The sequence below is a fragment of the Bos grunniens genome, chromosome 18, assembly GCF_055505025.1.
Source record: "Bos grunniens cultivar Pamir isolate PY7600 chromosome 18, Bosgru_T2T1.0, whole genome shotgun sequence".
NCBI lineage: Eukaryota > Metazoa > Chordata > Mammalia > Artiodactyla > Bovidae > Bos > Bos grunniens.
Genome location: NC_141182.1, coordinates 43,738,096 through 43,750,395, shown reverse-complemented (window position 1 = coordinate 43,750,395; position 12,300 = coordinate 43,738,096). Strand labels below are relative to the sequence as shown.

At 42.9% G+C, this 12,300-nt stretch overlaps 1 protein-coding gene across 1 annotated transcript in view; it reads right to left on the bottom strand.

Moving 5' to 3' along the window:
• WDR88 (WD repeat domain 88) overlaps positions 1-12,300 on the bottom strand; it is a 48,180-nt gene that overhangs the window by 1,970 nt on the left and 33,910 nt on the right. The window contains exons 8-10 of the mRNA XM_086351765.1: positions 11,522-11,604; positions 9,582-9,650; positions 654-746 (exon numbers count right to left, since the gene is read on the bottom strand). Of these exons, the coding sequence (XP_086207891.1) occupies positions 654-746; positions 9,582-9,650; positions 11,522-11,604 (245 nt within the window). The remainder of the gene's footprint in view (positions 1-653; positions 747-9,581; positions 9,651-11,521; positions 11,605-12,300) is intronic.

The following is a 12,300-nucleotide window of genomic DNA, read 5'->3' as shown; positions in this document are numbered from 1 at the left end:
CACTGGCCTCCACTGCCCGGGGCTAGTCCTGGCTACACCTGGTGAAACAGCTGTGCCCACCATGATCATCCACTAGAGAACTGGGATTTTAGTTCCATCCATGGGAAACGGGGCACTGGGGACCTGGCCAGGGTTCTGCTGAAGGAGCTTAGGAGGCCCACACAGAGTCCAGCTATGTGCCAGCCATTCCTCCAGGATGGCCTTGGGCCTCATCCCCTCCCACTCATTCCACTCTTCAGCACCAGGCTCAGTCCTGCCGCAGGGTCTCCACATGGGCTGTTCCCATAAACAGCTTCACAGATCACAGCTAACTCCCTCCCCACCTTCAAATCTTTGAACAAATGTCACGTTCTCAATGAGACCTCTCCTGACCCCCATTTAGAAAGCCATACCACCAGCCTTCCCATTTCCCTTCCTGTTATTTTCCTCCAAAGTACCTATGACCATGTGACTTACTACATACATTTCTTATTTCTTTATTCATTGTTTATCTTCCCTTTTAGAAATGTAAGCTCCCTCGGGGCAAAAATTTCAGTCTGTTTGTTCATAGTTTTATCCCCAGTTGTCCAAGAAATATTTGTTTAAAAAATAAATAAATTTGTAGAGAGAACTAATGAAAGCCTTCATTTGGCTTTGTTTTACCCAATACCAACCTGTTTCACCTTTAAGCCCTGGGTCTTTTTGTGCTCCATTACCAAGGGAATTTGGTCAATTTCTTCAATATTCCATAGCCTCACAGTCCTATCCTAAAACAAGTTAAGCAAGAAACCAGCAGTCACAAAATGGGCTCATTAGGCTTGGATGACCCAGGGAGGTGCATGGCATCCAGGTTTCATGCAGAGAACTTCCACCTGCAGAGTGACAGAGTTAGGGTGACCAACTATCCCAGTTTGTCTAGCACTATCCTAGCCTTAGCACTGGAAGTCCCACATCCCCAGGAGTGGAAACAAACAAGATGTCCCTGAATAAGAGCGTAGAGAGACTGTAATTCATTTATGTGACGGAATATTATTCAGTAAGAAAAAACAGACGAGGGCTGTCAAGTCACCAAAAGGAGGACCCTTAAATACGTATTTTTAAATGAAAGAACCACCTCTGAAAAGGCTACATACTATATGATTCCAACGACATAACATTATGCAAAAGGCAAAAATATGGAGCCAGCAAACAGGCCCATTGGAGAAGGCAATGGCACCCCACTCCAGTCCTCTTGCCTGGAAAATCCCATGCACGGAGGAGCCTGGTGGGCTGTAGTCCACGGGGTCGCTGAGGGTCGGACACGACTGAGCGACTTCCCTTTCACTTTTCACTTTCATGCATTGGAGAAGGAAATGGCAACCCACTCCAGTGTTCTTGCCTGGAGAATCCCAGGGATGGGGGAGCCTGGTGGGCTGCCGTCTATGGGGTTGCAGAGTTGGACACGACTGAAGTGACTTAGCAGCAGCAGCAAACAGGCCCATGATTGCCAGGGGTTCTGGGCAAGAAGGGGAGGGGTGAACAGGTACAACACAAGAAGTTTTGAGTTTTGAGGACAGTGACATTGTTCTGTATGATACTGTGATGGTGATAACATGACATGATTTTGGCAAAACCCACACCACACAACATCCACTGGATCATCAAAAAAGCAAGAGAGTTCCAGAAAAACATCTATTTCTGCTTTATTGACTATGCCAAAGCCTTTGACTGTGTGGATCACAAGAAACTGTGGAAAATTCTGAAAGAGATGGGAATACCAGACCACCTGACCGGCCTCTTGAGAAGCCTGTATGCAGGTCAGGAAGCAACAGTTAGAACTGGACATGGAACAACAGACTGGTTCCAAATAGGAAAAGGAATACGTCAAGGCTGTATATTGTCACCCTGCTTATTTAACTTATATGCAGAGTACATCATGAGAAATGCTGGACTGGAAGAAGCACAGCTGGAATCAAGATTGCTGGGAGAAATATCAATAACCTCAGATATGCAGATGACACCACCCTTATGGCAGAAAGTGAAGAAGAACTAAAGAGCTTCTTGATGAAAGTGAAAGAGGAGAGTAAAAAAGTTGGCTTAAAGCTCAACATTCAGAAAACTAAGATCATGGCATCTGGTCCCATCACTTCATGGGAAATAGATGGGGAAACAGTGGAAACAGTGGCTGACTTTATTTTTCTGGGCTCCAAAATCACTGCAGATGGTGATTGCAGCCATGAAATTAAAAGACGCTTACTCCTTGGAAGAAAAGTTATGACCAACCTAGACAGCATATTAAAAAGCTGAGACATTACTTTGTCAACTAAGGTCCATCTAGTCAAGGCTATGGTTTTTCCAGTGTTCATGTATGAATGTGAGAAGTGGACTATAAAGAAAGCTGAGCACCAAAGAATTGATGCTTTTGAACTGTGTTGTTGGAGAAGACTCTTGAGAGTCCCTTGGACTGCAAGGATATCCAACCAGTCCATCCTAAAGGAGATCAGTCCTGGGTGTTCATTGGAGGGACTGATGTTGAAGGTGAAACTCCAATACTTTGGCCACCTGATGCGAAGAGCTGACTCGTTTGAAAAGACCCTGATGCTGGGAAACATTGAGGGCAGGAGGAGAAGGGGACAACAGAGGATGAAAGGGTTGGATGGCATCACCAACTCAATGGACATGGGTTTGGGTGGACTCCAGGAGTCAGTGATGGACAGGGAGGCCTGGTGTGCTGTGGTTCATGGGGTTGCAAAGAGTCAGACACGACTGAGCGACTGAACTGGACTGGACACAACATAAAGTGTGAAACTTAAACCATGGACATTAATTCATAATTATGTATCGATATTGGTTCATTAATGGTGATAAGTATACCACACTTAATGCAAGGTATTAATAATACTGGCAACTGGAGGGTAGGGCTATAATATAACTCTGTATGATTTGCTCAATATTTATATAAACCTAAAACTGCTCTAAAAAATAAAATCGATTTTTTAAGAAGAGCTCTATGCTCCTTAAAAACTGGTCACTGAACTAATTTGGGAATACCCCTCAGATGCATTGTCTCCATCATTCCTTTGATTATGAAATTGAATGTGGTCAGCAAAATAATGTTCTCCCCCAACCCTACCCCCACCCCCAAAGAAGTCCACATCTTAATCCCCCAAACCTGAGAATACAATAGATTTCATGACAGTGGGGAATTAAGGCTGCAGAGGGAATTAAGAGTGCTAAGCAGATGTTCTTAAAATAGGTAGATTATTCTGGGTTAAGACTCTGATGCTGGGAGGGACTCGGGGCAGGAAGAGAAGGGGACAACAGAGAATGAGATGGTTGAATGGCATCACCAACTCGACGGACATGGGTTTGAGTGGACTCCAGGAGTTGGTGATGGACAGGGAGGCCTGGCGTGCTGCGGTTCATGGGGTCACAGAGTCGGACACCACTGAGTGACTGAACTGAACTGAACTGATTCATATGGGCCCAAAATAACCACAAAGTTTTCTAAAACTGGAAATTCTAGTCAGAGGAATAAGTAACAACTGAAGAAAGGCACAGAGAGATACAATGTTGCTGGCTTTGAGGATGGAAGAAGGGGCCACAAACCAGGGAATGTGACTGTCTTCTAGAAGCTGGAAAGGGCAAAGAAGTGGATTATTGCCTAGTGCCTCCAGCAGGGAATACAATCCTATTGACACGTTGATTTTATCCCAGTGAGAGTCTGTCATACTTCTATCTTACAGAACTCTCAGATATTAAATGTATGTTAAGCGGTGAAGTCCGTGGTGATTTACTGCAGCACGCTGAGTTACATTACATTTTCTGACTCTGCACTTGCAAGTAAATATCCTGTGGGAAAACAAAAGGAGAAAGTTTGGTGACGTACATGCTGGCCCTTACAGCGCAGAGCTGTCAGGTTTTATCAACAGCCATGCCCGCTACAGCAGGGGTCCCCACACCCGGGGCCATGGTGCTGGTCCATGGCCTGTTGGAACTGGTCTGCGTAGCAGGAGATGCGTGGCGGGCCGGCCAGCGCAGCTTCATCTGTATTTACAGTTGCTCCCCATCACTTGAACTCCATCTTCTGTCAGATCAATGGTGGCTTTAGATTCTCATAGGCACAGAAACCCTACAGTGAACTGCACAGGCGAGGGATGTAGGTTGCACACTCCTTATGAGAATCCAATGTCTGATGATCTGGTTGGCATTATGGTGAGTTGTATAGTTATTTCATTATAGATCACAGTGTAATAACAATAGAAATAAAGTGCACAATCAATGTAATATGCTTGGATCATCCTGAAACCCTCCCCCACTCCAGTCCATGGAAAACTGTCTTCCATGAAAGCAGTCCCTGGTGCCGAAAAGGTTAGGGACCTCTGGTCTGCAATATATTGAGTGATTTGTCCAGCTATGACAATGACAACAACGAAAAAGCTCCCCCTAGCTCTTAGACACTTTGATTCAAAAGATAGGGTTTCATATCACCTTCATTTCTATAAAGATTTTAATGAAACTGTAGAAAATATAAAACAGAAACATGTTGACGTCTTACACAAATACAAACTAGACGCTGCTCATCTATCTACTTATTCCTCAGACATGTACATATTCCTACAAATTCCCAAAATGTGAATTTTGGGAAATTCCATTTCATCTACTAACTTACCAAAATAAATGAAAATATCCTACCAGTTGAAGGGCCTGCACATCCTACAAAGGAATCTTATTTGCTTACCTGTACTGTTGGGCCTCTCCCAAGCAAAGTTTTTTTTAGTCATTTTTCAACATTCTCAAAATGTGCAGAAGCATTTAATACTAACAGAAACAGTGGCTTTACAGAAATGGAAGAAGATATCATCCTTAAACTTATGCCTACAAGATGGCTATTATCATTGCTGGTCAGAGAAAGGGTGTTAAAATGTTATCCTACCATAAAATCACATGTTTTAAGTATGAGACAAGTTAATCCTAAAGGAAATCAATCCTGAATATTCATTTGAAGGACGGATGCTGAAGCTCCAATCCTTTGGCCACCTGATGCGAAGAGCCAACTCATTAGAAAAGACCCTGATGCTGAGGAAGATTGGGGGCAGGAGGAGAAGGGGTTGACAAAGGATGAGATGGTTGGATGGCATCACTGACTCAATGGACATGAATCTGAGCAGGCTCTGGGAGCTGGTGAAGGACAGGGAGGCCTGGCGTGCTGCAGTCCATGGGGTTGCAACAAGTCAGACACGACTGAGCGACTGAACAGCAACAACATAGTAACCAAAACAATATGGTGTGTGTCAGTCACTCAGTCGTGTCCGACTCTTTGCAACCCCATGGACTGTAGCCTGTCAGCTTCCTCTGTCCATGGAATTCTCCAGGCAAGAATATTGGAGTGGGTTGCCATTTCCTTCTCCAAAACAATTTGGTACTAGCATAAAAATAGAGCCCAGAAATAAACCCTCACTTACACAGTGAATAATTGGATGAGGAAGCCAAGACTACTCAATGAGCAAAGATTAGTCTCTTCAAAAGTAATGCTGGGAATCCCACTCCTAGGCATATACCCTGAGAAAACCAAAATTGAAAAAGACACATGTATCCCATTGTTCACTGCAGCACTATTTACAATAGCTAGAACTTGGAAGCAACCTAGACGTCCATCAACAGAAGAATGCATAAAGAAGTTGTGATACATATACACAATGGAATATTACTAGCCATAAAAAGGAACGCATTTGAATCAGTTCTAATGAGGTGAATGAACCTAGAGCCTATTATACAGAGCGATGTAAGTCAGAAAGAGAAAGATAAATATCATATACTAATGCATATATACAGAATCTAGAAAGATGGTATCGAAGAATTTATTTGCAGGGCAGCAATGGAGAAACAGACCTAGAGAACAGACTTATGGACATGGGGAGAGGGGAGGAGAGGGGGAGATGTTTGGAGAGAGTAACAAGGAAACTTACATTACCATGTGTAAAATAGATAGCCAAGGGGAATTTGCTGTCTGTCTCAGGAAACTCAAACAGGGGCTCTGCATCAACCTAGAGGGGTGGGATGGGGAGGGAGATGGGAGGGAGGTTCAAGAAGGAAGGGATATATGTATACCTATGGCTGATTCATGTTGAGGTTTGACAGAAAACAAAATTCTGTAAAGCAATTATCCTTTAATTAAAAACTAAATAAATTTTTAAAAAGAAAATGATTTTTTAAAATATAAATTTATTTGTTATAATTGGAGGCTAATTACTTTACAATATTGTAGTGGTTTTGCCATACATTGACATGAATCAGCCATGGGTGTACATGTGTTCCCCATCCTGAACCCCCCTCCCACCTCCCTCCCCATCCCATCCCTCTGGGTCATCCCAGTGCACCAGCCCTGAGCACCCTGTCTCATGCATCGAACCTGGACTGGTGATTCGTTTCACATATGATAATATACATGTTTCAATGCCATTCTCTCAAATCATCCCACCCTCGCCCTCTCCCACAAAAAAGCGATGCTGGGAGAACTAGAAAACCACATAGAGAAGAATGAAACTGGGCCCCTATCTATACAACTCAAAAAAAAATTAACTCATATGAATTAAAGATTTAAACATAAGACCTGAAACCATAAAGAGAAAATATTTATATTCAAAACTCATAAAAAACTCACAGAATTCAATAACAACAATAGCAATAAAAGAGAAACTGAATAAACAATTTTCCAAAAAAGACATACAAATGACCAACAGGTACATGAAAATGTGCTCAGCATCACTAATTATTAAGGAAATGTAAATCAAAACCACAATGAGATATCACCTTACTGTTAGAATGGCTATTATGAAAAAGTTAAGTGTTGGTGAGAACATGGAGACAAGGGAACTGCTGTGAACTGTAGGTTGCCATGTACATTGGTATAGGCACTATGGAAAAAAGTATTGGAGAAGCCTCAAAAAAAAATTGAGAATGAAACTATCACATGATCCAGGAATCCCTCTTCTGGGTGTATATCCAGAGGAAATAAAAACAGGATCTCAAAGAGATATCTGCACCCCCATGTTCATTGCAGCATCACTCACAAAACCAAGGTATGAAAACAAGCTAAACACTCAACAGTGAATGAATGGATAAAGCGGATGTAGTATATATATATATATATGTGTGTGTATGTTATGGGATATTATTAGGCCATGAGAAATAAGGACATTCCACCATTTGTGACAAGGATGAACGTTGAGGGCATTATGCTAAATTAAATAAGTCAGACAGAAAAAGACAAGTACTGTGTGATCTCAATGATATGTGGAATCTAAAAAAAAAAAAAGAAAAGAAAAAAATGTATAAAAACTGAGTAGAGTAGTGGTTACCAGAGGCTGGGAGGGGGCAGGAGGGAAATGGAGAGACATTTGGGTCAAAGGATACAAACTTTCAATTATAAGATTAACAAGTTCTGGGGCTCTAATGTAAAGCATGGTGATTACAGATAATAATCTGGTATAATAATCCCATGGACGGAGGAGCCTGTTAGGCTGAAGTCCATGGGGTCACTAAGAGTCGGACGACTGAGCGACTTCACTTTCACTTTTCACTTTCATGCACTGGAGAAGGAAACGGCAGCCCACTCCAGTGTTCTTGCCTGGAGAATCCCAGGGACGGGGGAGCCTGGTGGGCTGCCGTCTATGGGGTTGCAGAGTCGGACACGACTGAAGTGACTTAGCATAGCATAGCATAATATATTTGAAATTTGCTAACAGAGTAGATCTTAAATGTTCTTGTTACAAAAATAGAAATGCTAATTATATGACATGGTGGAGCTCAGGCTGTGGTGGTAAGAGGGCTTCCCTGGTGGTTCCAACAGTAAAGAATCCACCTGTAAAACAAGAAGACAGGGGTTTGATCCCTGGGTTGGGAAGATCTCCCGGAGAAGGAAATGGCGACCCACTCCAGTATTCTTGCCTGGAGATTCCCATGGACGGAGGAGGAACCTGGTAGACTACAGTCCATGGACTTGCAAAGAGTCAGACACAACTGAGCAACCAACAACTGGGCTTCCCGCTGGCTCAGCGGTAAAGAATCTGCCTGCAATGCAAGGAGACCTGGGTTTGATCCCTGGGTCGGGAAGATCCCCTGGAGGAAGGTATGGCAACCCACTCCAGTATTCTTGCCTGGAGAATCCCATGGACAGAGGAGCCTGGTGGGCTACAGCCCACAGGTTGGCAAAGAGTGGGACACGATTGAAGCAACTTAGCACAGCACAAATGGTGGCAAGCATTTGCAATATATATGTGTTATCAAACCACACCTTGTACCTCTTAATCTGACACGATGTTACATGTCAATTATATCTCAATAAAGCTGGAAAAGATAAATACATAAAGTATCTGTCTAATCAATCTTATTGTATTTATATTCTCTTTTTAAAAAGTTTTACATTTATATATCTTAAGAATGTACAATAATATAGCCTGTAAACTTTAACTAATCAGTAAAGGGACTTCCCTGGTGGTCCAGTGGTTAAGACTTTGCCTTCCAATGCAAAGAGTGTAGGTTTGATCCCGGGTCAGGGAAGCTAAGATCCCATATGCCTTGCAGCCAAAAATACCAAAACATAATACAGAAATAATATTGTAACAAATTCAATAAAGATTTTTTAAATGATCCACATAAAAATAAACTTTAAAAAATTTTAAAAATAACCAATAAAGTTTCTTTTTTAAGTCAAAATAAATTGCTATATCAAAGGACAGAATGAAATATTACAAAGCATATTTTTCTTAACCATATTTGCTTAATTATCCTATTATAGGTTACTACTAATACTGTTATTGACTAGTTCTAGTGTTATTTTGTTTAAATAATTGTATTTATGTGACAGAAAAGTAAATAATTTTTAAATAAATACTGATTTTTATACTTTGCTTGTATTTTTACTTTTTCTAGCTTTATTGAGATATAATTGACATAATCATTTTTCATATTTTTATGTAAAGTAACAACACATTGGCATATAATTTTTATTATGTATTATATTATTGTTCTTTTTTTTTGTCAGGTGTTACAGTATCCTGCATTGGCTCTCTAACAAGTTGATCATGGCAGGCAGGGTCTTGTCCGCATTTTTATACACTTAGAAACCCCCAGTCTAGAGAATGAGATGATTCTAATTAAGGTTGGGGGACAAGGTGGGACCCTACTTCTCTGATGCTCACACATGGAGGGCAGCCCTCAGGATGTCCCAGGTTGGCCATTATGTGCCCTTGGCATGGGAATCAAAGAATGCAGAGAGTAGAGAGGGAAGACCCTCCTGGAACTTCAGAGTGGTCTGCTTGTCCACAAGCTGACCCCTTTCCCTCCAAAGCCCCTAGTTGGCTCCATCATTTGCCAGTCTGAACAGGCTCTTGCTCCAACTAACGATGATGCAAAGAAATACCTGGGAACTTCTCACTTCAGCAAATGGAAAGACCCAGTTTCCACATTTTCAGGCAGTTCCTTGGATGGGGACAGCCTGGCCAGGTGTGGCTTTCAGACTGAAATGCTCAGGAATCTTACTTGACAATACATTTCTGCTAACAACAATTCTCACAAATGTGATAGAGATTTTAAGTCACTCAAAGGTTGGCTACTTTTACCTTTGAAGCAGAGAGGATCCATTTCTTGTTGTTGCTAATGGAAACATCCATCACCCAGTCATTATGGCCCTGAAGAAAAGCAGAGTTTTAAGAGGATCTAGAGGGGAAAAAAAACCTTTGAAACAACAACAAGAACTGAAAAACAAAGTCAAAAATTCAACATTGCTTGCTTTTGAAAGCAACTAATTGTGTGTCCCTGGTTTCACCCACGATATTTAAGGTGGAGTACAAAGTGTAAAGGCTTGTGATTCATGTGTATGTCACAGCACCATATGTGTTTTTTAAAATAGTACTCTGGTGCTTAACACAATGGGAAAAAAATTATATTCCCAGCTGGTCACAGAGCACATTTTGCAGTTTTTTGTCTGCTTTCTTTGTTCTAGGAAATATCACTCAGTGGTCCTATTGCTAAGGGAGCATTTGGCTTCAAGTAACTGCAAATCCACCCACTGTGACTAAGTACATGGGGTTAATTTCCTCCAGTAAATGGAGTTTAGAGGAGATAAATACTTGCTGGTTCAGACACTTAATGATGTTGGAGCTCCATGTCAGCATCTTTTTCATTCTTGGGTCTTTCCCACATGGAAAGAGGTGGACGGTGAGGTATGGTAAGAAGAAAAGAAGTAAGAGCTAGGTTAAACTGCTGTGCATTTAACAACAGGGTAGGAATTTGAGGGTGGAATAATAGAGGAGAGAAGAGGAAAAGGAGAGTAGAATGACCTGATGGGAGCACAAAGGGACTTTTAACCAGAGTGAGGTTGAACATTTATGTGATATGATGTAAGCTCCCCTGGCCTCTCCAAACCCACAGAGAAGAGGGGGACACAGAACAGCCTTGGGAGTCTCCTGCATTCACAGCCAAAGGTGGCCAAGACCAAGGGGTGTGCAAAAATCTTGGCATGGGGGCAACTGGAACAGAGGCACCGGTTCTGGAACTGCCTACCCTCTGGATTCTCGCTGTGCTCGATAATCCATCTCCATATCACAAAGCCACTTGGAGTTGAGTCTCCTCTAACTTGCAGCCAAAAGCACCCAGTTGACACCCACCATTCTGGAATCCACAGCTGTCTGTGCATGCCTCACGATGACATTCATTCCCCTGTATGGGGACTCCTGCTGTTTGCAGACACGGCCCCTACTCGGAGTTCTTGCCTTTACTGCTCCATTTTCCTGGAATGCCTTTCCCCAAGATCCTCACTCATCCGGTCTTCCCTTGCCCTCCAGTTTTCAGCTCAAATGCCACCTTCTCCAAGAGGCCCTCCTGGCGCACCCACTATGGATTAATCCCGGGAATCTATTCCATCACCCTGTTGTGGGTTCTCTGTGTCGCTCATCACTACTGAGGATGTGTTTGCTGTTTTTCTTGTCTGTCATTTCCCACAGAGGTGTCAGTTCCATTGGGAATATTTAGGTCTGTCTCATTGTTGTATCCCCAGCATCCAATACGAAATGACTAAAGAATGAAGCTCAGGGACTTCCCTGATGGTCCAGTGGTTAAGATTCCACATTCCCTGTGCTGGGGACCCAGTTCAACCCCTGGTCAGGGAACTAGATCCCACATGTCACAACTAAAGATTCAGCATACTTACTAGTTCCTTGTATGTGCTGAGTCATGTCTGACTCTTTTGCGATCCCATGGACTGTAGCTTGCCAGGCTCCTCTGTCCATGAAATTTTCCAGATAAGAATACTGGAGTGGGTTGCCATTTCCTTCTCCAGGGGATCTTCCCAACTCAGGGATCAAACCCAGGTCTCCTGCACTGACAGGAGGATTCTCTACCACTGTGCCACCTGGGAAGCCCAAAGATCCAGCATGCTGCAACTGAAAAGAAGATCCCACATGCTACAACTAAGACCTAGCACAGTCAAACAAATAAAATAAATATATTTTTTTAAAAAAGAATGACGCTCAGATCCTCTATCTGATACTGGCATTGGTACCTTCAAGGAGAGCTTCCGGTAGCCTTCTTCTACATCCCAAATAGCCACGGTCTTGTCGAACCCTCCAGACACGAGAAAAGAGGCTGGAACACAAATGAAAGTGTCTCAGGGGGTAACCTTCCTCAGCCAACTGCTTCGTCCTCTGGTGAGGCCAAAGCAGGCTGAGGGTGCGTCTGTGAGGCGCCACTGTGCCTGAGGACACTCAACCCTCTTCCTGGTGTGACTCAACAGCCCCCAGTCAATTAGAGTTGGGCTTCCCTGGGGGCTCAGATGGTAAAGAATCTACCTGCAATGCAGAAGACCCAGGTCCGATTCCTGGGTTGGGAAGATCCTCTGGAGAAAGGAATGGCAACCCACTCCAGTATTCTTGCCTGGAAAATCCCATGGACAGAGAGGAGCCTGGTGGGGTACAGTCCATGGGGTCGAAAAGAGTTGGACACGACTGAGCAACTAACACTTTCACTTTTTCTCAATGTTCATGGTAGTTATGCTCTACAAAGTCATCTCAAACACTCAATGAATGACTGGCCATAGGGAAAACATGGGGTTAAGCTCCTGTGAGCCTCTGGACACAACATTTTCATCAGCCAATCAGTACTTCGTTTTCTGTCTGATTCTGTTTAAAGATGCCTTATCTAACACATACTGCTTATTTGTTAACATTGAATCCATGGCCACTGGCATTATAACTCATGCCTGAACAAAGCTTGCCTAACTTGTGTTTCCCTGTAAAGCACATCACAGGCTTCACACAGTTAGGATCCTGGACAGTACTACAG